The sequence below is a fragment of the Mobula birostris genome, chromosome 11 (assembly GCF_030028105.1).
Source record: "Mobula birostris isolate sMobBir1 chromosome 11, sMobBir1.hap1, whole genome shotgun sequence".
NCBI lineage: Eukaryota > Metazoa > Chordata > Chondrichthyes > Myliobatiformes > Myliobatidae > Mobula > Mobula birostris.
The window spans coordinates 20,135,411-20,162,303 of NC_092380.1; the positions used below are offsets into that span (position 1 = coordinate 20,135,411).

At 44.4% G+C, this 26,893-nt stretch overlaps 1 protein-coding gene across 8 annotated transcripts in view; it reads right to left on the minus strand.

Annotated features, from left to right (window-relative positions):
- LOC140204913 (ICOS ligand-like) overlaps positions 1 to 26,893 on the minus strand; it is a 61,957-nt gene that overhangs the window by 25,750 nt on the left and 9,314 nt on the right. For 5 of the 8 annotated variants that reach the window (XM_072271855.1, XM_072271854.1, XM_072271857.1 and 2 more), the window contains 2 exons: positions 12,747 to 12,808; positions 6,214 to 6,558 (listed from right to left, as the gene is read on the minus strand). In XM_072271855.1, coding sequence (XP_072127956.1) covers positions 6,214 to 6,558; positions 12,747 to 12,808 — 407 coding nt within the window. Of the gene's footprint in view, positions 1 to 810; positions 928 to 6,213; positions 6,559 to 12,746; positions 12,809 to 26,893 lie in introns of all 8 variants that reach the window. The other 3 variants (XM_072271860.1, XM_072271859.1, XM_072271861.1) reach the window with 3 other exon arrangements.

The window sequence follows — 26,893 nt, forward strand, 5'->3', positions numbered from 1 at the left end:
ATTTCCCAGTTCAACATTAACTTGCCACTGTCCACATTAACTTGAAACCACGCTGATTCGAAATGATAATGTATTTGCCAAAGAGATGGAGCCAACAGTATGAATTAGTCGTTTTCTCAGAACAAAGGAGACTATCTGGAGTAGAGTTACAGGGGAGAGAGCAGAATCAGGTTTGATATCACTGGCAAATATAGAGAAGAGAAAAACTGAATTACATTAAGTATATATGTATATGGCTATTAAATAGGTAAGTTAAAATAAATAGTGCAAAGAACAGTAATTTAAAAAAGTAGTGATATAGTGTTCTTGGGTTCAATGTCCATTTGGAAATCAGATGGCAGAGGGGAAGAAGATGCTCAGGAATCACTGAGTGTGCGCCTTCAGGCTTCTGTACCTCCTTCCTGATGGTAGCAATGAGAACAAGGCATGTCCTGGGTGGTGGGGGTCCTTAATGATGGATGCTGCCTTCCTAAGGCACTGCTCCTTGAAGATGCTGGATACTACGGATCCTTGTACCCATGATGGACCTGACTAATTTTGCAAGTTTCTGCAACTTACTTCAATCCTGTGCCCCATACCAGACCGTCAGAATGCTCTCCACAGTACATCTGTAGAAGTTTTCAAGTATTTTAGGTGACAAACCAAATCTCCTAATGAAATACAGCCGCTGTCTTGCCTTCTTTACAGCTGCAGTGATATGTTGGGACCAGGTTAGATCCTCAGAGATATTGACACCCAGGAACTTGAAATTGCTCACTCTCTCCACTTCTGATCCCTTGATGGGGATTGGTTCGTGTTCCCTCATCTTACCCTTCCTGAAGTCCACAATCAGCTCTTTGGTCTTGTTGACATTAGGTGAAAGGTTGTTGCTGGGACACCACTCAACCAGTCGGTATATCTCCCTCCTGTATGTCCCTTCATCACCATCTGAAAGGTGGTGAAAAAAAGCCACGTCATCCCACAGAGAACATGCACCGAGTTATTGTTCTGTACTTCATACTCAGTGCAAGAGAGGCCTGGGTGCAAACAACCCAATGAAGCGACCTGGCAGAAACCGTCACAACAGACATTAGAAGAGAATGGTGTCAACAGAAAGTCCCCGGAAGGAGTGTGTGACCAGTGACACATAGGCAACTTCAAAGGGGGAGAGGAGCAGAGCTAGGTGTGAGGTGTGATCTGGTGGCTAACCCTTATGCTTTTGATCCGTCAGGTTGTGGTTTCCATTAAAGCAGTCTGGCCACAGGCACCAGCAAGGTGCTGACTGAGCGATGTCTGTCAGCCGAGATCTTACACAAAGCGGATCAAGGGCGATCCCGCAGCACAACCTTAACTCAGATCGAAGGAGTTCCCCTCATGCCCTGGCTAGTTTTTATCCCCTGGCCAGTACTGCTAAAAGTACAGATTATCTGTCACACTGCTTGTCTGGGGAACTCTGACACATGTGAAATGTCCGAGCTCAAGGACAGATACTACCCCTGCTATTATAAAACTATTGGATAATTCCCTAGCACAATAACATGGTCTCTTGACATTGCAATCTATCTCGTTATGATTTCACTTATTTTATTTCGCCATACCACTCCCTTCCGGCCCTTCGAGCTGCACCACCCCAGCAACCCCGATTAAGCCTAGCCCAATCACGGGACAGTTTACAACGACCGATTCACCTGCCCAGTACGTCTTTGGACCGTGGGAGGAAACTGGAACACCCGGGGAGAACCCCACACATTCTGGGGGGAGGGCGTACAGAGACTCCTTACAGAACGGCACCGGATTGAATTCCGATCTCTGGAACGCGCCAAGCTGCTGACCGCTATGCTTCCGCGCTGCCTTTTTCTTGCGGTTTGTTGCTTACACCTTACCCTGAATTCTGGTATTGGTTTACCTTCTTCTACCTCAATGCAGTGTGTGTGAACAGTACACAGGATAAGTTTTCACTGTATCTCAGTAATAAACCAACTGGAGAGACAGCAGTGGCAGAACTTCATCAGAAGTTCTGTGCCAGGATGGCCAACTGCTTGCTCACTAACAGTCGGAGGCACTTCAAGGTCCCGGCATCCAGAAATCGACCTAAAGGTTAATAACCACATGCATTGTCGGGGTGGGAAGAGAGGAGAGGGGAGAGATGAGAGAGAGGGGTAGCAGAGAGAGTGATTAGGGAGAGAAGGGGAAGAGAGGAGGAAGGGAGAAACGGGATGGATAAAGTCAGGGCACGAGAGGGAGCGAGGAACCAGAGCGGGAGTGAGTGGGAGTGGGGAGAGTGGGGGAGAGGGGCCGGGGGAGGGAAGGGGAGAGAGGAGGGAGAGAAGGGGAAGAGGAGGAGAGGGGAGAAAGGGAGAAACGGGATGGATAAAGTCAAGGCATGAGAGGGAGCAAGGAGCCAGAGGGGGAGTGTGGAAGTGGGGCGAATGGGGGAGAGGGGCAGGGAGGCAGGGGCCGAGGGAGACACAGAAGGTGGGATAAGGAGAGATGTGTATCTGGCCTTTGGTTTTGACTGTCCTCAAGTGTATCGCATTCACAATGCTACTTTTAAATAGCGCTCCTCGTCTGGCTGTCAGCCAAGAGCCTATTGAATGCTGTTATTCAAAAACTGTTGAGTGAGTCAGAGAGCTTGCTTGAAAGCGAATGCCAATTACTGATCCAAACAGGTTCCATATTGAAGATCACAATGAGTTACTGGAGGAGCTACCAACACGTCTTTTCAAGTCAATGTACAATTAGCAGGCTTCAGTAATCACAGAGCAGGAGGGGGAGGTCTCCGTTTTGTATTCTGCAGCTAAAACGTACTCCTCTTGTGAACCTGGAATTATAGAGTCATTAAAACACTACAGCACAGAAACAGGCCCTTCAGCCCCTCTACTCCGCGTCGAGTTGCACCCAGATTTACACTATTGAATCCGACTTCCACTTCAAATTATTGAAATAAAAAAAATTTAGTAATCCCACTGTTTTGAAACTGGAAGGCAATTCAGAATTAATTCTGTAATGTAGTGAAAAGCTGAAACAGAAACCAGTCAGCGGAGTGGTGTGTATGAAATCGATGGAAGGGTAGTTCCAATTTGAGCTCCTTATGTGCGTTGTTCGTCTTAAAACTCAGCCACGGACATATTAAAGCCATGGAAAGGGTGGCTTGGTTAGTCACCAGACATCATGTTTATCAGATCATTAGTGGACTGACCTCTGGAATGAGAATACATTCCCCCTTACTTCAAGAGCAGGGAATTTGAGAAGGAACAGCAGCACAGCGTGAGCTGAGATGTTAAACTTGTAATCTCTTGACCTTAAGTAAAGATTAAGGAATTTTAGCCTTTCTTAAATCTGTTTCATTGGGACTTGTGTGCATCTGGCCAGTCGTAACTCACTTACTGATGCCCTGTAAAAACAGACCAGCAGGAAAAGAAACCCATCCTACGACAGTGTCTGGTAGATTCACCAGGGAAATGCTGGGAGGACATCAAAGACTTTTCTCCCCATAGCCAAGCTTACTTGAGAATCTATTTCTTTAAACTTTCATTCAACAGGCAATTTGGAATAGGGAAATAAATGCCAGCCTCCCAACAAGGCCGACATCCAGTGAAGGAATATTGAAAGAATCATTGCTTATTTGTTCATCTACAAGCAAGGCAACAGCTCGAGTTTCAAAGTGGACAAGACCAAAGAGATGATTGTGGACTCCAGGAAGGGGGAGGCTGACCATTCCTCCCTGTACGTCATACACGGCTCCTTTCTGGGAGTGCACACAACACGCGATCTCACCTGGACCCTCAACACCACCTCTTTAGTCGAAAAAGCACAGCAGCATCTCCACATCCTGAGGAGATTGAGACAAGAACCCACCCCACCCCCACCAACTATCAGGCAGGAGACACCATAACATTAGGACAAGAACTGTTAGGATGGGAAAAAGCTTCTTCTCCCCAGGCCACAGGACTACTGAATTCACTGCTACCAAGCAGGACTCTTCACCAATGAGGTGCTAGTAGAGTAATGCTGCTCAATTTTTAAACCTGAATTGCACATGCACCTTATTATTTGTGGTAATATTACTTTATATGTTATGTGTGTGTGAGATATATGTACTGTGTTGTTCACCTTGGTCCAGAGGCACATTGACTTGCTTGGCGGTAGATATGTGTACGGTTGAATGACGGTAAACTTGACATGCTGTAGTCTCTAAGTACTATTAAACCTTACCCCAACAACCATGTAATTTCCTGAGAGACAATTTACTTTAGTCCTATTTAAATGAATAAATAACACTACCTATAACATCTTTTCTGAAGCAAATCACCACAGACAGAGAGGAGGAAGGAAGAAGGGAGGCTGGTTCAGGGGTGGGGGGTGAGCCGTGCTGGGGCATTGCGAAGCGCAACATGTTTGAGCCGGGGTTGCAGATGGAGATGGTATCGCTGTCACAGTTAGAGTGAGCGATTTGGAGAGCAGTCGATGAGGGGAGAGTTTTGATGCCTGTCCACCCCTAACCCAGGTGCGAGGTTGGATCACCCCAAGCGCCGAGCGATTCGGGCTTCGGGCTTTGCAGTCTGGGTGTGTTGCTACAGGTCCTAGAGCGAGGCACTTCTCAGAGCCTGAACAATTTAAACATCAGCACAGGTAGACTGGAAGCCCGAGTGTCAGGTACAGAGGCGAGGGTGGGGCTGATTTCGCGTCGTCTCCCAAGAATGTTCATTCCCTTTTCCGCAGCGTCAAGGCTGCGAACTGATCTGGTTGCTGTGCATTTTTGCCCCGCTGCTATGATGAATTTGGACCTACTCCAGCTGCTCCTGATGGTTCAGTCTGGTTCAGAATGCCGTTGGCTTGCTTCTGTAGTTTGCATCATCTGTGTTTTTTTTCTCTCTCTCTCTTTCTCTGCACAGTGGCTTTCTGGTCTTTTTTTAAATTCGGTTATTCGGGTTTCTTGCTTTGTGGCTGCCTGCAAGCAGACAAATTTCAAGGTGTATAATTTATACTTTCTTTGATAATAAATGTGCTTTGAACCTTTGAACATTTGAAGGAATATAAGAGAAGTTCCTAACACTGGAAGATGAATAAATTCCAGGAGATCACAAAATCTAGGAGGTACATGGAGAGAAAAGATTTAATGTGATTATGGTCCAAATGGAGGCTGTGAGATTCAGTTATATAGGCTACTTGGTCAAAATGGATGAGTCAGGCTGAATGAACTATTTCTGTGCTGTCTGCTTCTATGAATCTACACTGTCTTTCATAGCCTTTGGCTGGTCCTATACATTACCTCATCTTAGTAACATAACAAACCATCAGCCTGAAATTCTTGAGTCCACAAATATCTGAAATCCAAGCTTTGTAAAACAAATGGCTCTTCAAGAAAGTGTTAATAAACGCACTTCCACAGGTACAACAATCTTTTGAGGGAAAAAAAAGCACATAACTTTCATTAATTTACTTACATGTAAAAGCAGAGAAATTGAACATGTAGAAACACAGAATCTGTGAACAGGCCAAAATGCAATTAGCTTCCAAGCTGGGTGGGGTGAGAAAGTTAGTCCATGGTGAGTGTGGCATAATTAAACACTAGAACCAAGAAAACCAGTGGACCTTTTACAAACTAAGTGAGGACATTGATAGAGTCTGAGGATTGAGGAATAACATAGGAGAGGTATTTGCACAGGCTTTGCACTGATTTGGAAGGCATGACTGAGAGCTACCAGCAGAACATACCACTGTCTCTGGGGTACTTTCAGAGGCCAAGGACATTCAGGCATTCTTGCCCATGGTTAAGTATGCAATTTTGTGCTTAATAAATTCTTGATCTTTTATACAAAGCACTGGTCACCGCTCTGTTTTTTTCTTGTCCATGAACCGTCCCGGTCTGCAACCGGGATCTATCTATAATCACCTACTGCTGGGTCCAAACAAACTTGCACTGGAGACCCTCCCTGTACACTGCGCCATTAGAAGAGCAACCGCCAACTACAACATAGGAAGTGACACGCCCATTTCAAACACAATTCTGCTGAAGGGTCTTGACCCAAAGCATCGATTGTCCACTTCACTACACAGATGCTGCCTGGCACACCGAGTTCCTCCTGCTCCTTTGTGTGTTTACCCCATTTCTTAAGCAAGCTCCGTTTTCCATAATATACGGCAAACCCTTTCAATTTGGCTTTCCCTTCCAATTTGTCACTACCCTTGCTCTGATCAAGAAAAGTTTAAAAACAAGAAGCAAATCTTTACCTGCTATTTGCAATGTAACTGTAACTTTTAGTACCACGTCGTAATTCAAAGACGGCGTTTTCAACTGAATGAGGCAGATGTACTTGGCTTCGTCACTCACTTGGAGGTCAGTCAGAAGGAGGGAGAAGTTACCTTGTTTAAACTCTGTGGAAAATAGCTTTGCTCTGTGGCTGTAGTTCTGGTCGGGATGTTCCTGACCTGAGTAAAAGGCATAAATGCACTGGGACGCCACTTGCCAGTAAACACGTATCTCATTATTGACTTTTTTTCCCAACTCGGTGTTCATGCAAGGCAGAAGAGAACTTTCTCCGACAATTCCTGTCACGGTAAGGGGAGTCAATGATTCTGGGAGAAAATAACAAAAAATATGTGTAAGTGTGGTTTGCTGATTCTGAAGTATGTTAACCATTAAGGGTAACGAACTTCTGGAGAAGAAAGTTCAAAGTAAATTTTATCATTAGGAGTACATACTGTATATATCACATACAGTATACATCCTCAGATTCTTTTTCCTGCGGGCATATCCAGTAAATCTATAGAACAGTAACTCTAAACAGAACCAATGAAAGATCAGGTAGAGCATCGAAAAGAAAACAAATGAAAATATAAATGAATAGCAATAAATAATGAGAACATGAAATAACAAGATAAAGAGTCCTTAAAGTGAGATCATTCATTGTGGGAATATTTCAATGGACGGGCAAGTGAGTATAGTTTTCCTCTTTCATTCAAGAGCCTGATGGGTGAGGAGTAGTAACTGTTCTTGAACCTGGTGGTCCGAGTCCTGAGGCTCTTGTACCTTCTACCTGATGACAGCAGCAAGAAAAGAGCATGGCCTGGGCGCTAAAGATCCTTAATGCTGGATGCTATTATCCTGCAGCAGCGTTTCACGTAGATGTGCCCAAAGGTTAGGAGATGTACTGGGCTGAATCCACTACCTTTTATAGGATTTTCTGTTCGAAGGCATTGGTGTTCCCATACCAGGCTGTGATGCAGCCAGGCAATACACTCTCCACTACACATATGTCAAAGCTTGTCGGGAGATGCATTCATGGAACAGATAGACTCGTGCTTGGTGAAATCTGTGACCACACCAGATGCAAATGGAGGGACTATCCACCAGCTGAGAAACTAAGTCTCCGGAACAGACAAAGTTCCTGCTGAGTGACTATAAAATGGGAGTGAACGTGATAACAACTTGTCTCCCACATCTGAGAAGGGGACCAACATGGCAGATGACCTCAAAGATACGATAATAGTATCATCTTTAAGAAAGATGATGTTCCTTTGGTCAGAATTACACAGGGGTCATCCTGCTACCTGACACTGGGAGTGTCATTGCAAAACACCCCCCACCTCCATTCACCTCAAAGAATTCCTTCCAGGTTCAGAATGTTGATCCCTTCTATCAACAGCTCCAAACGACATGATCTTTATCATGCAACAAATCCAAGAAAAAATTAGAGAAGCAAACTAACCACCGTACATGGTTGTTTTTGAGCCTAGGTAACCTTCAGAAGTTTGATCTAGTGCTTTCCTGGCATATACGACAAATAAACTCTTCTCGGGCTTCTAGCCGGGTACAGGTAATGATCGTAACCAAAGTTTCGATGATCCCTGAAGAAGATGGCAGAGTTTGTCATCGAAATGCCGGTTATAATCGATATCTGTACCGGGCTGGAGGCCTGAGAAGAGTTTATTCTTCTGAAATTTGTCGCCATTCTGCATCTGTGACGCTAAGGCATGCAAACTGTGATCTTACACAACTGTTCAAATTACAGAGAAACTCAGCAAGTCAGGCAGCATCTATAGAGGGGAGTAAACATTTGATACTTCAAGCCAAGGTTCCTCTTCATAGATGCTGCCTGACTTGCTGAGTTTCTCCAGCATTTTGTGCGTGTTGCTCCAATTCCAGTACAGATTGGGGTCAAGAACAAAACCTCCTCTTGCTGTAATGCTGTATCGCAATCCTTACAACCTTCAGCTAGAGAGGTGCTGACCCAGAGGGAATGAGAAAATGTTCAACCTTCATCATCTTTACTCCAGAACCAAGATCACCTTAACACTTCTCAATGAGTTAAGAGTGTGAAAACCATATTTGTGTATTTGCGCATTCAGAGGCCAAGATCCAAGCCATTGCTGATGACTCCACTCAAGTATAAGAGAGAATCAGCCTAACACAGAAACCTAAAAGACCCAGATCTTCTACTAACCCTCTCTCCCACACATCACACCAACAATCAAGAACCTTAACTGCACCCTAGAAATTTGAATCATTTTCCATTTCTCAGGAGCTACTTCTAAGCAGACATCAATGACAAAATTCACTATTTCCCCCTGTTTGCTTGCATAGTCTTCAGCCAGCTGAGGAAAAACCTGGTCTACTGGCCAGTAGTGGACACTGCCCTCATACACACTGCAGAGATGCAGATAACATGGAAGAGGAACTTCAAAGCATTGAAGATGGACAAATGTTGCCACTGCAAGATCCCTAAAAATCCCTTTGCAGAATGCATGGACCAATAAGCAAACATCCTCTCCCAGGACAATACGCCCAGAGATGTGGCACACTCATGCTTAAGGGTTGGCCTCCCCAGGGCTAAGATGAAATCTATCCAAGGATGATCTAGGAAGGAGATAGCTGAGAACATGACGGAAGTGTGCACTTCTTCATTAGCCACAGGAGATTGGAGGACAGATAATGTTGCTCCTTTATTTAGGAAAGACAGCAGAGATAAACCAGGTTGATTAGCTTTACATCAGTGGTGGAGAGAATTCTAAGGAATAGGAATTATGTACATTTGAAAAGGCAGGGGCTACTCAGAGAGAGTCAGCATGGCTTTGTGCATCACTAATTTGATTATTTTCCGGAGGAAAGCAGTAGATGTTGCCCATATGAACTTCAGTAAAGCATTTGACAAGATCCCACATCTTGGCTGGTCCAAAAGATTAAGGTCAAAATGGATTAACTAACTGGATCCAAAATTGGTTTGATGATAGGAGGCAGAGGACTGTTGCGGAAGGATACATTTTTGACTGGAAGTCTGTGACTAGTGGTAAACCACAGAGATCAGTGCTGGGACTTTTGTTGTTTGTGATTATGCAATAACAACTCGGATGTGAGGTATGACTGGTAATTTTGTGGATGACAAAACAATTGGTGAAGGAGGTTATCCAAGGCTACAGAAGGATAGAGATTAGATGGAGCAGTGGTGGATGGAAATGAAGACCAACAAGCACATTATCATACATTTTGAGAAGTCATTTTGGGCAGCGTATACACAGTAAGTGGTAAAGTGCTTGGGCACTATAGAATGCTTATGACCTTGGGGTCCAAGTCCAAAGTTTCTGGAAAGTGGCAACACAGGTAGATAGGGTGGTGAAAATCGTGTAGGCTACAAGAGTTGGGACAGTGTTTTGTAACTTTCAAAAACACTGATTCGACTGCACTACTAGCATTGTGTGCAGTTCCGGTCACTACACAAGACAAAATGCTGGAGAGAGTGGGGATGGGATTCACCAGAATGTTGCCTAGATTGTAGGAGTTTACTTGTGGGGAGAGATTGAATAGCCTGAGCTGGTTTCTCCAGGAATGAAGGGAGCTGTGGGGTGAGCTGATAGAATTATATATAGTTATGAAAGACATAGACAATCAGAATCTCTCTTCTAAGGTAGTGGTTAATACCAAAATCAAGAGATTATGGTGTAAGATGAGAGGGGAAAGTTTCGTTTTACTTCTGAAATGTGCTGCTTAGAAGAGATGCTGGAATCAGAAGCAACCTGAATTTTTGACAGGCATCTGAATACAAAAAGACACAGATGTATTCAGACCTAATGCAGGCAGACGGGATTGGTGTAGATGAGAATGCATAGCATGATGGGCCAAAGGGCTCATTTCCTCTGTACTGTCATTTTCTGTCATTCCTATGACTGAACCAGCTCTTGGTGGTTCTCATGCTGTCTGCATGCCTCTTGAAGCAAGCACTCTACTCCAAGTTCTGCCAACTCTAAAGCATTCAAGGCAAACTTCATGGCCTTCACAGTATCTCAGTGAAAATATGTGACTTCTTCACAGGAAGGCCCGGCATACAGTCACCTAAAGTGTAGAAGAAGCATCAGAAAAGGCACTGAGTAACTTGTGTCTCTAGACTGAGAATTTATAGAAGTTTATTTATTGATTGATTGATTGATTGATTGATTGAGATACAGCACGAATAAGCCCTTCCAGATCTTTGAGCTGCCCAGTAATCCCCCGATTTAACCCTAGCCTAATCACAGGACAAATTACAATGCCTAATTAACCTACCAACGGGTATGTCTTTGGACTGTGGGAGGAAACCGGAGCACCCGGAGGAAACCCGCGCGGTCACGGGGAGAACGTGCAAACTCCTTACAGGCAGAGGCGGGAATTGAACCCAGGCCACTTCCCCACAGAGCCGCAAGGACAGAACATCCTCAGCAACTCACCCTCCCTCCCTATCAAGTACAACCTGCCCCACCAGCTACGAAAGACAAGCGGCCTGCAATCTCCTCGGCCACAGAGGAACTTGGAGAATTCTGCTGTGAGCAAATCACCCTCACCCCAAGTATCTGCCTAACAGGAAGTGCATACCATTGCAGGGTTTGATAAAAGTGGCTTAATGTTTTCTGCAAACCAGAAAGCAACACACACAACATGCTGGAGGAACTCAGCAGGTCAGGCAGCATCTATGGAAGTGAATGAACAATTGATGTTTCGGGTTGAGATCCTTCTTCAGGACTGGAAATCAAGGGGGAAGAAGCCAGAATAAAAAGGTAGGGGGAGAGGGGAGGGGAAGGAGGATAGCTTAAAGGTGATAGGTGAAGCCAGGTGGGTGGAAAAGGTAAAGGGCTGGAGAGGAAGGAATCTGATAGGAGAGGAGAGTGGATCATGGGAGAAAGGGAAGGAAGAGGGGACCCAGAGGAGGATGATAGGCAGGTAAGAAGAGGTAAAAGGCCAGAGTGGGGAATAGAAGAAGATAGGAGGGTGGGGGAGAGTAACTTTTTTTTTAACGGAAGGAGAAATTGATATTCATGCCATCAGGTTGGAGGCTACCTAGATGGAACACAAGGTGTTACTGCTCCTGAAGGTGGCCTCATCGTGACACAAGAGGAGGTCATGGACCGACATGTCGGAACAGGAATGGGAATCAGAATTAAAATGTTTGGTAAAAGACCTGGTAAACTCTTTTCTTTTCCAGATTCTGGTGAACATCCTTATGTCACCTGATCTGTGGAGCGAATACTAATAAATAGGACATTCTCCCACAGAAAACAGCTTCCAAATAATCTTCGGCCATTGAGCACAGTTCACAAGAACAGATAGACAGCTGGTTAATAGGAAGGGAAGCAGGATACAACTTGGGGTAGAGCTGGAAAGGATCTCTGAGCTCTATGGATACTTTTTACATGGTTGCCTCTTTCAGGAGACAATAACATTTGAACATCGATTTCTCAAACTTCCAGTAATTGCCACCCTCTCTCCTCCACCATCCCCTGCTCCCACTTCCCTCTCTCACCTTACCTGCCTACCTGCCCAACACCTCCCTCTGGTGCTTCTCCCTCTTCCCTTTCTTCCATGGTGCTGTACCCTCTCCTATCAGATTCCCCCTTCTCCAGACCTTTATCTCATTCACCAATCAACTTCCCAGCTCTTTACTTCACCGCCTCCCCCACTCTTGGTTTCACTTCGTCACCTACCACCTTGTACTTCTTCCTCCCCTCCCCCCACCTTCTTACTCTGTCTTCTTTCACCCTCTCCCCCTCTGCCAGCTTCACCTGTCACCTACAACCTTGTACTTCTCCTTCTTCCAGTCCTGATGAAGGGTCTCGGCCCAAAACATCAACTGTTTACTCTTTCCCATGAATGCTGCCCGGCCTGCTGAGTTCCTCCAGCATTTTGTGTGGGTCACTTTGGATCTCTAGCATCTGCAGACGTTGTCATGTTAACATTTGGATGGTGAAATTTTAAAAATGTAAAGGCCCATAATTAAAGAATTTAGGATGTCCAAACAGTTGTTCGCTTGAACAGCTGCATCCTCCATGCATAACTAGGCTACATACACCAACTCTGAGCCATGCAGACGGGTGAAGTAATATGTTTTGCCTCCTGGAGAACTGAGTCATTCTGATTCAAGAAAGTGGCCAAAGACATCATTTTCGGTGCCTCAAAATAATCCCAGAACAAAAAAACTCAGCCCAAAGTGCCCTTAGGGAGTTCTTAGGGAGGTCTTTGTTCTGTCTGCCCTGCTGTAACGACAGCTCAAAACGTGGGCAGATTAGCGTCGTCCTGTAGTGATCAGTTCCCACATGGTGATCCCTTTTGAGGGAGTTCTGAAACTCCAAGGAAAGGGAGAGATAATTCAGCTGGGATCGAGATCCTGCCCAGGTACATGTCCCACACTCTGGTACTGGAACGGGTGTGCGGAAAAGATTGGTGTGCTGTACACGATAGGAGAATCATGCATAGAGGCAATCTGGTGTACCGTTATGAAGAACTGAAAATGCATTTTTACCTGCTCTGCAACACAAAAGCAATATTCCCGATCCAAACAGCCCAAGTGTCAGCCGGGTCACCCTAAGGCAAAGCAAATGAATTGATATTTCAAAGGTGAATCCATTTATAAGTCACTGACAACACATCTATGACAAAAATTAAACATTCTTCTCAATGATTCAATGTAGAATCAGTTCTGGGGAGTCGAGGAGTGATGCAGCATTGAAGTAGGAACTTCAGCCTATCAGGTTTATGCTAACATCAACCACCTATCTACACGAATTCCATTTCCCCAGTACTTGGGATGTAGCATTCAATGCCTTGCTGATCCAGGTGCTTATCATTAGATAATAGAGTCACGGAAAAGTACAGCACAGAAACAGGCCCTTTGGCCCATCTAGTCCATGCCAAACCACTTAAACCACCTACTCCCATCGACCCACACCGGGACCAGAGATCTCCCGACCCCTATCACTCACATACCTATCCAAACCTCTCTTATACGTTGAAATCGAGCTCACGTGCGCCATTTGTGCTGGCAGCTTGTTCCACTCTCATGACCCTCTGAGTGAAGACGTTTCCCCTCATGATCCCCTTAAACTTTTCACCTTTCACCCTTAACCCATGACTTCTAGTTGCAGCCCCATCCAGCCTCAGTGGGAAAAGCCTGCTTGCATTTACTCTATCAATACCACATAATTTTGTATACTTCTATGAAATCTCTGCTCATTTTTCTACGTTCCAAGGAATGAAGTCCTCACCTATTCAATCCTTCAGGTCCTCCAGTCCCGCCAACATCCTTGGAAATGTACTCTCTGTACTCTTTCAACCTTATTGACCATCTTCCCTGTCGGTAGGCAACCAAAACTGCACACAATACTCCAACTTAGGCCTCAGCAACGCCTTATACAATGCCAACATAACAGACAAGTTCCTGTACTCTAGGTGCTTCTTCAATAAAAAATGAATAACTGAAGTAAGAAGGCAGATGGAATTGAAGTCCTCATTTATGATCAATTATTTGTTACTCTCACGTTTCCTCATGTTTTGCATCCTGTGGGCTTTACAGTTTGCTGTGATCAAAGCTCCAAAGCACAAAAACTATATGAATCAGAATCAGCTTTACCATCACTGTCTTACATGAGAAGGTTTGTCGTTTTACAAAGTCTTAAATTACTATAAACTATAAAATAAATAAATAGTGCAAAAATAAAAGGGATAATGAGAAACACAAGAGATTCTATTGATGCTGAAAATCCAACACACACTAAATGCTGGAGGAACTCAGCAGGTCAGGCAATGAACAAACAGTCAACGTTTCGGGCCGAGACCCTTCTTCAGGACCAAGAAGGAAGGGGGGAAGATGCTAGAATAAACAGGTGGGGGGAGGGGAAGGAGGATAGCTGGAAGGTGATAGGTGAAACCAGGTGGGTGGGAAAGGTCAAGGGCTGGAGAAGAAGGAATCTGATAGGAGAGAAGAGTGGACCATGGGAGAAAAAGAAAGAGGAGGGACCCAGGGGAGGCGATAGACAGGTGAGAAAAGGCAAGAGGCCAAGAGTGGAATAGAAGAAGAGGAGAGGGGGAGGAGAAATGTTTTTAAAGGAAGGAGAAATTGATATTCATGCCATTAGGTGGTAGGCTACCCAGACGGAATATAAGGTGTTTCTCCTCCTCCCTGAGGGCGGCCTCATCTTGGCACAATAATGGATATTGAGATAGTGTCCCTGGACAGTTCATAGATCTGACGGTGGAGGGGAGGAAGCTGTTCTGGGGTCGTTGAGGCAGCTGAGGCAGAACCTGGAGGGAGGATCCGCCTTCACCACCCACTCAAGAAATGTGTTCCAGATTCCAATCACCCTCTGCATCATATCCCCACTAAAGCTCTTACCCTAAAGATAGATAAATAGTTACTGTAGATACTTGATTGATCCCCAGGTATCTACAGTGTCATAATATCACCACAAGTGCACAGATACAGTATACAAATATTAGAAGAGAAGTAAGAAAGAGTAAAAAATAAGTTACCTCAAACAGTCTAACAGGGGGTGGTCATCACTTCTCCAGCTATAGGTTGACTCATTATAGAGCCGGATGGCCAAGGGTAAGAATGACCTCATATAGCGCTCTTTGGAGCAGTGCTGTTATCTATTACTAAAAATGCTCCTCTGTTCAGCCAAGGTGGCATGCAGAGGGTGAGAAACATTGTCCAGAATTGTCAGGATTTTCTGTAGAGTCCTTTGTTCCACCACAGCCTCCCGTGTCTAAACACAGCCTCTAGTTTTAGACACCTCTGTTATGGGTAAAGGCTTCCTACCATGCACCCTACCAATGCCTCTCATCATTTGTATACCTCTACCAGGACAATCCTCAGCCTTCCCCGCTACAAGGAAAACAAGACCCAACCCATCCAATCCCCCATCGTAACTCAAACATTCCATCCAGGAAACATCCTGGTGAACTTTCCCTGCGACACTCCAGTCCAATCATATCCTTCCTACAGTATACACAGTATCTCATCTGTGGTATAACTAATGTTCTATAAAATTTAACCACACCCTCCTTATTCCTATATAATGTGCCCCAGATAATGAAGGCAAGCATCACATAAACCTTCTTCACCACCTTATCTACCTGCAATGCTCCTTCGGGCATCTTTGAGTTTGCACACCAAGTGCCTCTTTCCTCAACACTCCCCAGCACCCTGCCATTCAAGTGTGAGGTGAGGCACTTCAGGAAGCAAAGAGTAATTAAACCTCCAAATTAAACTCTGCCTTAGCCCTACTGAGCTGCTGATCAATAATTCTCTGGCCTAACACCATGCTCCGGTATCAACGACACCACAATTCGCATCCAGGTGATTAAATTACATCTTAAAAACAGCAAGGTTTCCAGCACTGGTCCCTGTGCGCACCACTGGTCACAGGCTTCCAATCACTAAACCAAACCTCTACCATCACCAACAAGAGAGAATCTGCAGATGCTGGAAATCTGAGCGACACGCACAAAATGCTGCCTGGCCTGCTGAGTTCCTCCAGCATTTTGTGTGTGCTCCTCTACCATGACCTTTTGTTTCTAAAGATTCAAAGTACATTTACTATCAAAGTATGTATGCTGTATACAACCCTGAGATTTGTCTTCCCACCGACAGCCACAAAACAAAGAGAACCATGGAATCCGTTCAAAAAGAAACATCAAACCTCCCCCAACATGCAAAAATCAGATTGCACAAATGGCATCAGGCACATCAACCTCCGTTAAAAAAAATCATGTATACTTAAGGCAGAGGCTGATAGATTCTTGATTGGTCAGGACATGAAGGGATTCAGGGAGAAGGCAGGAGATTGGGGCTGAGAGGATAATTGGATCAGCCGTGATGAAATGCTGGAGCAGACTGAATGGGCCAAATAGTCTAATCCTGCTCCTAAATCTTATTGCCTTATCGTCAGATGGCAACAAGAACATCAACCCCTGCGCAAAAAAAAAAAACAAATTGTGCAAACAGCAACAAAAACATCAACCCCCTGTGCAAAAAAAAAACAAAATGGGCAAATGGCAACAAAAGCATCAACCCCCTGCGCAAAAAAAAACAAATTGTGTAAACAGCAACAAAAACATCAACCCCCTGCACAAAACAAAACAAATTGTGTAAACAGCAACAAAAACATCAACCCCCTGCACAAAAAAAAACAAATTGTGCAAACAGCAACAAAAACATCAACCCCCTGCACAAAAAAAAACAAATTGTGCAAACAGCAACAAAAACATCAACCCCCTGCACAAAAAAAAAACAAATTGTGCAAACAGCAACAAAAACATCAACCCCCTGCACAAAACAAAACAAATTGTGCAAACAGCAACAAAAACATCAACCCCCTGCACAAAACAAAACAAATTGTGCAAACAGCAACAAAAACATCAACCCCCTGCACAAAAAAAAACAAATTGTGCAAACAGCAACAAAAACATCAACCCCCTGCACAAAAAAAAACAAATTGTGCAAACAGCAACAAAAACATCAACCCCCTGCGCAAAAAAAAAAACAAATTGTGCAAACAGCAGCAAAAACATCAACCTCCACACAAAAGACAACAAGAACATCACCCCCACCCGCCCAAACATGTGCAAAGTCAATCACCAAGTCAATTTTGTACACAATTTGACAACTTGTGTTGGATCCCATGGGTGTTAACTATTCGAACCTGTCAGTAGTGTGGAACTTTGTCAAATTCTTCCTGAACTCCAAGTATAGCAGATCCATCTCACTGCCCTCATCAATGCATTTCCTCTTCGTAAAAATTCAATGAAGACAGCCAATCAGGATCTCACCCTAACAAAACAATGCCCTTTCAAGCATAGATTAATCATTTTCCTCAGACTTTTTCCCCTATTGCTCACATCAACTTTAGCATCATTCACACACACAATCCTACAGTACAAGTTCTGTTTATATTCAGACACAGCAATTATATCAAATTTCCAAGGAAGATGTAATAGCATTAAACATTTGACAGGAACGTCTTTTAATAAGAAGATGCCCAGAATGGGCAGTTAGGGTGGCAAAGCAGTCTAAGGTGCCAGAAGCAAGGAATGAAATTCCTTTTGTAGAAACGTGGGTGTTCTGGTCTTCCAACAGGAGATATTGGTTCGAATCCCACTCCTGATGCCTACTCATCTTAATACATTTGCAGTTTGGAGAATCACAGTAGAACAGCGGCTAGCATAATGCCATTACAGTGTCCTGACGAAGGGTCTCAGCCCAAAACGTCGACTGTACCTCTTCCTAGAGATGCTACCTGGCCTGCTGTGTTCACCAGCAACTTTGATGTGCAGTGCCAGTGACCTGGGTTCAATTCCGGCTGCTGTCTGAACTGTGTTCATCCCACAATCCAAAGACATCCAGGTTAGGTTAATTGGTCCCATGAATGGAAGGGCATGTGCTGTATCTCAGAAGAAAAATAAAATACGTCCTTATCTGCCACCCAGCTCCTCTTGCCAGGCCATTTTACTTACCAGAAGTCTTTCTTCAAAGTGGGTAATCTGTCGGTAAGAATTTGTAATGAAAGCATTTCCATGGCGATGCAGCAAGGAACAGAATATTATGATGCCATGAGGCTTTCAAAATTAAAAGTGCACTTGCTATTATGTGAAAGCAGCAAGCATTGACAAACATTGAATGCAAAATAGAGAAAAAAGCTGCAGCCACATGCCAGGACACGTCAGGAGTGAAATAGTTAATGGTCTTCCAACGGAACTGAAAGATGACTTCACCTTCTGGAAACTTTTTCACTGCCTTCACCACAACCTCAAGCCACAGCGTCCAACATGCAGCCCAAGCAAGTCCCGACCACTTCATAGCTCACTTTTATTCTCTTCCCTTGACCCACAAATCGCATCGCTATGTTCCTGGGCCATATCTTCCACAAAGCCAGCATGTCTGTTCAGACATCCAGGTCTTCTGCCCCTTCCGTTGGAGAATCTCCCAGACTGACCTGGTCCAAGTGTAACGGGCCACGATTTCAATGGGTAAAAATTGTAGTGCAGGAAGTTTGAGCAAATATTCATGTGTTAAAATTGAGTTAGTTTAAACCTATAGCACTGTGCAAAGGTCTTAGGCACATCTATATAGCAAGGGTGCCTAAGATTTTTGCACAGTACTGTAGTAATTTTATGTATTGCACTGTACTACTGCAACAAAATCAAAATTAATTTCATGACATATGTGAGTGATGATAAACCCGATTCTGACAGGGGTCTCTATTGTGGACTGAGAATGGGAAGGAGGCAGGGAGAGGGGACTCATGGTTGGGAAAAGGGGAAGGGAGACATTCTGTAATGATCAATGAACGATTGTTTGGAATCAAATGACCTGGCCTGGTGTCTCAGGGCTGGGTGTGACACCTCCCCCGACCACCGGCCCCGGCACTCCTTCTCGACTGTCCCACACCTGTCCCACAATGCTCCACCCTCACCATTCCCAACATCCTTTGCCCCTGCCAAATACACAAACTTGCTCTCCTCTCCACATTGATGAATACAGTACTGAGCAAAAGTCTTAGGCACCCTGGTCGTATATATGTTCCTAAGACTTTTCACAGTACTGTACTTAATTGTTTCTTATTTTAAAAAATATTAATTATTTGCTTTTGAATAGCTTTGAGTTTGTTCGAATCATGAGTGTCAAAGATAGAATTGGTCTTGCCACCACAAACTTGATTCTGCCCAAACCCCTCATTTACATCACCAGGCCCTGCCCACTGTCTTCCTATATCCCCAGCAGATGGCTGCCTGCCTCCCACTCTGACATCATCCTAAAGCACAATGCCAGGCCAACTTGATTCTCTCCCACAATGCCAGGTTTCCTGATGCCCACTCACCACATAATGATTTTCTGATCACCCCAGGCCAGTCCTTGCCCACACCCTGGCACCTGCCCACCTTCCCAAACTTATCACCCAAATGTTCAGGGGCTGGTGATCTGTCTTTGACCAGAACGTAGGTTCTGGTGACCACCTTTGCTGCATGCTACTGTGGTTTCTTCCCCACTGCCCAAACTCCCTGCAGGTCTATACCAATTCAGTACACTCTCTTGGGTTTTATCCCAAAGCTTGTACACCCTTCCTTATGTTGCTGATTGAACATCTCTGGCCAATGTCCCCACCAGGACCCGTGGGAGTGTGGTGACTCATTGCAAACAACTCTCTGCAGATCCACTCTTCTCTTATCGTCATTCTAATCTTTTCAATGTAATTCCTATGTCTCTGAGAACTTCTATCAGAATTGCATTTAATGTCATTGGCATACAGTATGTTGTGAAATATGTTGTTTTGCAGCAGCGGTACTTTGCGTGGGAGTGAGGGGAGAAGAACCTGTTCCTGAAACATCAACTGTGTGTCTTTAGGCTCCTGCATCTTCTCCCTGGTGCTAACAATGAGAAGAGGGCATGTCCTGGTGACAGAGGTCCTTAACAGCCTTCTTGAGGTATTGTCTATTGAAGATATCCTCGAAGCTAGGGAGGTTAGCGTCCATGATTGAGCTGGCTGGGTTTACAACTTTCTGCAGCTTTTTCTGATCCTGTGCAGATAGAAAGCTCTCTATGGTACGCCTGTAGAAATTTGCAAGAGCCTTTGGTGTCATACCAAGTGTCCTCAAACTCCCAATAAAATACAGCTGCCATCATGCCTTCTTTGTTCTACCCAGGATAGACCTTCAGAGATATTATCACCGAGGAACTTGAAACTGCTCACATTTTCCATTGCTGATCCCTCAGTAAGGGCTGGTGTTCCCCCGACTTCCCCTTCCTGAAGTCCACAATCAATTCCTTGCCCTACTGACATTTTGCAAGGTTGTTGCCATGACGCTGGTCAACCAGCTGAGCTACCTCACTCTTGTATGTCTCCTCATCACCGTCTGAAATTCTGCCAACAATAGTTGTGTCACCAGCAGATTTACAGATGGCACTTGAGCTGTGCCTGTCCGCTGTTGTGGGTGTAGAGAGTGTAGAGCATTGGGCTAAGTACATGTTCTTAATGTGCGCAAGTCTCTATTCTCAGCGAGGAGGAGATGCTACTTTGGATTCGCACAGGCTGTAGTCTCTCGGTGAGGAAGTCAAGGATCCAGTTGCAGAGGGAGGCACAGAGGACCAGGTTTTGGACCCAGTGATTAGAACTGAGGGGATGATTGTGTTGAATGCTGAGCTATAATCAATAACCGGCAGCCTGTGGTAAGTATTGCTGTTGTCCAGGTGATTCAAGGCTGTGAGGAGAGCCAGTGAGATTGCAACTGCGGTAGGCAAGTTACAGTGGGTCTCACTACCTTGCTGAGGCAAGAGTTGATTCTAGCCATGGCCAACCTCATCACAGTGGAATAACTGATAAATTTAAGAACATAGATTATTACAGCAGAGTGCAGTCCTTCAGCCCATGATGTTGTGTCAACCTTGTAACCTATTCTAAGATCAATCTAACCCTTCCTTCCTACATAACCCTCCATTTTTCTACCATCCACGTGTCTATCTAAGAGATTCTTAAAAGTCCCGAATATTCTTGCCTCTACAACCACCTCTGGCTGCACATTCCATGCATCCACCAGTCTCTGTGAAGAAAACTTACCTCTGATATCCCCCCTATTGTTTTCTCACCTTAAAATTATGCCCTCTTATATTAACCCTGGGGAAAATTCTGTTTGTTCTCTCAATCTACATGCCTTTTACACCTCTATCAAGTCAGCTCAGATCCTCCTTTGCACCAGAGAGAAAAGTTCTATCTCACTCAACCTCATTCATAGGCATCCGTTAGTCTCGTGAGACCATGGATTTGCACCTTGGAAGGTTTCCAGGGCACAGGCCTGGGCAAGGTTGTATGGAAGACCGGCAGTTGCCCATGCTGCAAGTCTCCCCTCTCCACGCCACCAATGTTGTCCAAGGGAAGAGCACTATGGCCGATACAGCTTGGCGCCGGTGTCGTCGCAGAGCAATGTGTGGTTAAGTGCCTCGCTCAAGGACACAACACGTTGCCTCAGCTGAGGTTCTAACCAGAGTTTTTTTTAAGAGTTGCTATATTATCTCACCGCTCTTGAACTCAGTCCCCGACCAATGAAAGCCAACATACCCCGCACCTTCTTAACCATCCTATCAACTTGCACTGCAACTCTGAGGGATCTGTGGGCGTGCAGCCCAAGATCCCTCTGTTCCTGCACACTGCTAAAAGTCCTTCCATTAACCCTGTATTGCCTTCAAATTTAACCTTCTACTTCTGAATTACTTCATACTACCGCATGTTGAAATCCATCTGCCACTTCTCAGCCCAGCTCTAAATCCTATCAACATCTTGCTGTAACCCTTGACAACTTTCTACACCAGGGGTTTCCAGCTTGGAATCCATGGACCCCTTGCTCCATGGTATGGGTCTATGGTATAAAAAAGGTCGGGAACTCCCGCCCTACACCACTAACCTTTCCTCTTTTAAGTCTGCTTACAGGTCTAGCAATCATAGCTCCAGGACGGGCTCACACCAGACTGTCTACCCTCACTGCACTTTCTCTGTAACTGTAACATTTAATCCTGCACCCTGCCACACAAGAGATTCTGTAGATGAGGGAGGAGAAGATGGCGGTGCGACACAGCGCGCGTAGCCTCTCCGGTGAAATGATATCATATCTGTTAAATAGGGGCCGTGGACAATTCTGATTTGATGGAGACAGCCGTGAGAGCACGGAGGAACATCTGGAGAAATTTCTGAAATGCCCGGTTCGCTGCCGCTGCTACTGTGTGATCCAGAATCTCCGGAGGGAAGGCCGCAAAATCCCCGGCTTCGCCTGCTGCTGGTGACCGGGGCTGGGGTTAAGGCGTTCGGCAGAGATGGTGCTCGGTGCTCAGTGTCGGAGGGCTGGTCGGAGCTCGAAGTTTTCGGATGACTCAGAGTCGGATTGTGGTCGGGTATGGCAGGGAGAGTTTTCTTCCTTCTCTCATCTGCGTGAGATGTGGGACTTTCAAGAGACTTTGAACTTTTTACCGTGCTCACGGTCTCTTCATCAAGTTACGGTATTGCTTGCGCTGTTGTGACTGTATGTTATAATTATGTGGTTTTTGTCAGTTTTTCAGTCTTGGCCTGTCCTGTGTTTCTGCGATATCACACCAGAGGAATATTGTATCGTTTCTTAAAGCATGCATTACTAAATGACAATAAAAGAGGGCTGCGTGTCCTCATAATCTAAAAAAAAATCTTTAAAAAAATCCAGACTAACACAGAAAATGCCGGAAGAACTTTATCAGAATCTCAGCCCAAAATGTAAATGTTTATTCCTCTCCTTAGCTACGACCTGACCTCCGGTATTTTGTGTGAACTATTCTGCACTCTGTTATTGTTTAACCCAATACTACCAAAATGCACTGTTGTACTGAACTTGTGCAACTTTTGTTCTGTGCCTCGGTACCAGTGTCAATAGTAAACCAACTTACCCTCCCTCAGCTTGCACACCCAGCTGATAACAAGACAGCTGGAATGGAAAGACCCCTTTGGTCAGTTTCTGTGATTCCTAAACACTATCGGCCGTCCTCAACTACTATAGGCCATCAGACGTCAACCCAAAGCATTTACAATTCCTCCCACCAGTGCTGCTTGACCACAGAGCCTCTGGACCCACTTTTTGTTTCTTTGCTTGTCTCAGTCTCACTCCCATTTACTTTCATTGTCATCTACTATATCTCTTGCTTTCCAAACTCACAGAGAATTCTTCTCATTGCTTCCATCAGGGAGGAGGTACAGGAGCCTGAAGACACACACACTCAATGTCTTAGGTCCCGCTTCTTCCCCTCCTCCATCAGATTCTGAAATGGACAATGAACCAGCCCATGAACACACTATTTATTTAATTTAATTTGTTAATTTGCATTTATTATTGCAACTTATCATTTTTTATGTGTTGTTTTGTACTGCTGCCACAAACCAGCACATTTCACAACATACGTCGGTGATAATTAACCTGATTTTGATTCCACACTTCCACCCTTTCCCTGCCGGTCTTGTCTGAAACCTGTACCGGTAATTCCTTCCCTTTCTCAATGACCATTGATCCAAAATGTTTCCCTCTTCACAGATGCTACTGATCTGCTGAATAGTTTCTCCCATTACGTCTTGGGCAGGCTGTGGAGATCTCTTATAGGTCGACTATATCCTTCAACCTGAAACACAAGACTCGTTCAACATCTCAAGATGCTGGGGGGGACTCAGCAGGTCAGGCAGCAGCTCTGATGGGGATGAGACGGTCAACATTTTGGGTCAAGTCAGACCTTGGTGCACAAGTGCCAAAGAGTGACACTGAATCCTCCAACACCAAGAGGAGCTCTTGTAATCCTCCCTTCTGAACATTCACAGGATGCCAAAGGTTTCATCTAGGCGCTGTCTTAAGACAGCGTTGGAGTCCGCACAGAAGAAGCAATCTACTTTGATAGGACAATCAGGAAAACGAAATATCAATTAATCTGTGTGAAGCTATTAAACGTGCTCAAAGAGATATATATGTCCTTTTATGAAAAACACAGAGAGATACAGCAAATGGTTATAGAAACAAATAAGTTGGTAACACAGACAAAATGCTGGAGGATCTCAGCAGGTCAGGCAGCATCTATGGAGAAGAATAAACAGTCAATGTTTCCAGCTGAGACCCTTCTTCAGGACTGAGAAGGATGTGGGAAGATGCCTGAATGATGCAGGTGAGAAGGGACTGTATTAAGGGGAAGGGGTGTAGAATGGAATTGAGATATGAGGTCACGAGTTCAGTACAGCAGGAACCGGACCGTCCAGTCTGTGGATCTGGGTAGGAGGTACAAGTGAGGAGTGCGGGGTAAGGGAACTATGAGCTTGTTGGCAGCGGTTGGGAGTTTTCCCATCTAGATGAGGTCAGTGATGGTGTCGGAGACAGTTTTCTGATGGTGTGGAGTGAGGTTCTCCTTGAGGAGTAGGAATGAGGAGGTGTCTGAGTGTTATCGTCTAGCAACAGCAAGGTAGATGGTAGTCATTGTTGGAGTACAAAAGGAAAAGTTTTCGTACAGTTGGTCAGATCAATGGTGAGACAATATCTGGGCTATCACATACAGCCTTCGTGAAATTTAAGGGAGAATATAATTCCTGTGGAGGTGACATGAGACTGACATGAGAAGGTAGTTTTCCCTTTGGCAAATTATGATCTTTTGGATTTCTCAGAGGGATGTGGAGGGTGAATCTTTTGTATATTCAATGGTGCCCTCAACATTACAGGAGCAGCTGTTTCCCCTCCACCAACAGATTTCTGATGGACAATAAACCAATGAACATTTCCTTGGTAACTTTTCCCTTTCTTTTTGCACTACTAATTTATTTATATTTATTTCTTATTGTGGTTTATAGCTTTATTACTCTGAATTGTAGTGTCCTGCTGCTGCAAAACAACAAATTTCACCACAATACACCAGTGATATTAAACTTGATTCTGATGCCAACTTAAACTTTTAGACTTTCAGGGAATAAAGATGACCAGGACAACTTAGAAAGGAGATGAGGCTAAAACCTGAGTGAAGTAGCAGGTTACAGGGGCCAAATGGTCCAGCCCTGCTCCTATTTCCTACATCCTTATCTGTAAGGATCATTACAGTGATGGGAGTTGCCAATAGACAAGTGTTATTCTTCTTAAAGCAAAGAAAATTAAAAATGAGACCAGGTCAAAATGCTCAAAACCATATAGACAAATTAACATAGAATTTATGTTTTGCTTTCACAGATGGAGGCCATTCAGCCCATTGTGTCTACAATAGCTGCCAGTAGAGGGAAATCCCCTCAGTCCCAGCAAAACTCTTTTTATTCCTTTGTATTATTCCAACTTTTTCTCTCTCGCATCAACTCCCTTTTCAATTTTTGTTTTGCCATTAACCCACGCCTATGGGAAATTTACTGCAGCCAATTAACCATCCAGCACTTCTGTTCACAAGTAGGAGGAAACCCATGAATGATGGATAGAACGTGCAAACTCCACACTGACAGTAACAGAGGCCACAATTAAAACCCCAGTCACTGGAGCTGCCTGGCAGCAGCATTACCCACTATGCCATTGCGCCACCCAGTGGCGGGAGGATAGATATTGGTGAGCACACTGAGCAAAAGTGATGGAAAAGTGTAAAGTTATGGAAAAATTGCCTGAGACTCTAATAATACATTTGTTGACACAAATCTAGCAAGAAAGAAAGTAGGATTTATTTTCACTAAAGAGTCCGAGGGAATTTCCCAAGTTAAAAAATTGCACTTGGTGAAAAAAAGAAAATGTCACTAATTAAAGGGGGATTTTCTAATGGTCACTAGGAGTGGAAAAAGAAACTAGTTCCCTGTCCCAAACAATTTTTTTCCTCCTCTGCCTCTTCCCATTCACTTAAGAATTCCCCTGCCTTCCTAGATTGCATTCATGTTAGTGAAGTTGGGTATTTTTGGCTGAAGATTTTAGGGAAGAGTGTATCAGCATCGTGCCTTTGAAGTTTGGAGTTAGAAGGTCCTTCAGCACATCAGCTGTTTGATCCAAAAACAGGATTAATCCCCACGTGTGGTTCCACCTGACAAGTTTTTTGAATGCCAAGACCCTGTTCTATGGTCTATTTTTGTCATTTAAGCATAGTGGTTAGCACAACGCTTCACTGTGCAGGTGACCCGAGTTCAACTCCCGTCACTGCCTCGAAGGAGTTTGTGTGTTCTCCCCGTGACCTTGCGGATTTTCCTCCCACAGTCCAAGGACATTCCGGTTGATGGGCTAATTGGTCATTGTAAATTGTCCCATGATTAGGATAGGATTAAAACAGGGGATTGCTGGGCAGCATGGCTGGAAGGGCCAAAACGGCCTATACTGCATGGTATCTCGATAAAATTAAAAATAAGTATTTAAAAATCATACTAATTGGGAATCGGTTGATTATTACCACATATACTGAGATACTGATTGTTCAATCGTAAGTATATTGAAGCAGTACAAAATGAAAAGAAACAGTGCAGAATATAGTTGCACAGATACAGAGAACACGCAGTGTAGGCAGAGTACAGGACCATCATGAGGTAGAATAAGAGATAAGTTCATCTTTATCATACAAATGGTAGGTTCAATAGTCTGATTACAGCAGATTAGAAACTGTTTTGTCATACGTGCTTTCAGGCTTTTGTATCTTCTGCCTGATGGAAGACAGGAGAAGAGAGAATGTCTAGGGTGGGAGGGGACTTTGATTATGTTTGCTGCTTTCCCGATATGGCGTGAAATGCAGACAGAGTCGATGAAGGGAAGGTTGGTTTTCACAGACACAAAAGATTCTACAGATGCTGGAAACCTTGAGCCAGACATCCCACCCTGCAAAAACTCATTTCAGGGAGGTAACACCCCCGCCCCCCGCAACCCCACATCCCCACCATGCCGGTCGACCCCCAAGGGTGTATGTAATACTTTGTTTAGTGATTTTGTCTAATCTGTAAACCAAGCTGGGTATATGCAGAAAATATGACATCAAAATATGTACTTATATTATATTATATTATCATGTTTATTCTATTACAACTTTAAGCAAGTCTACAGGGAGTTTGGCCTCATCATGTAAGACATCAATAGCTCCTCAGCAGCTAGCCAGCTAGTTTAAATAATGTTAGCTCTGCTAATGAACGAATGACA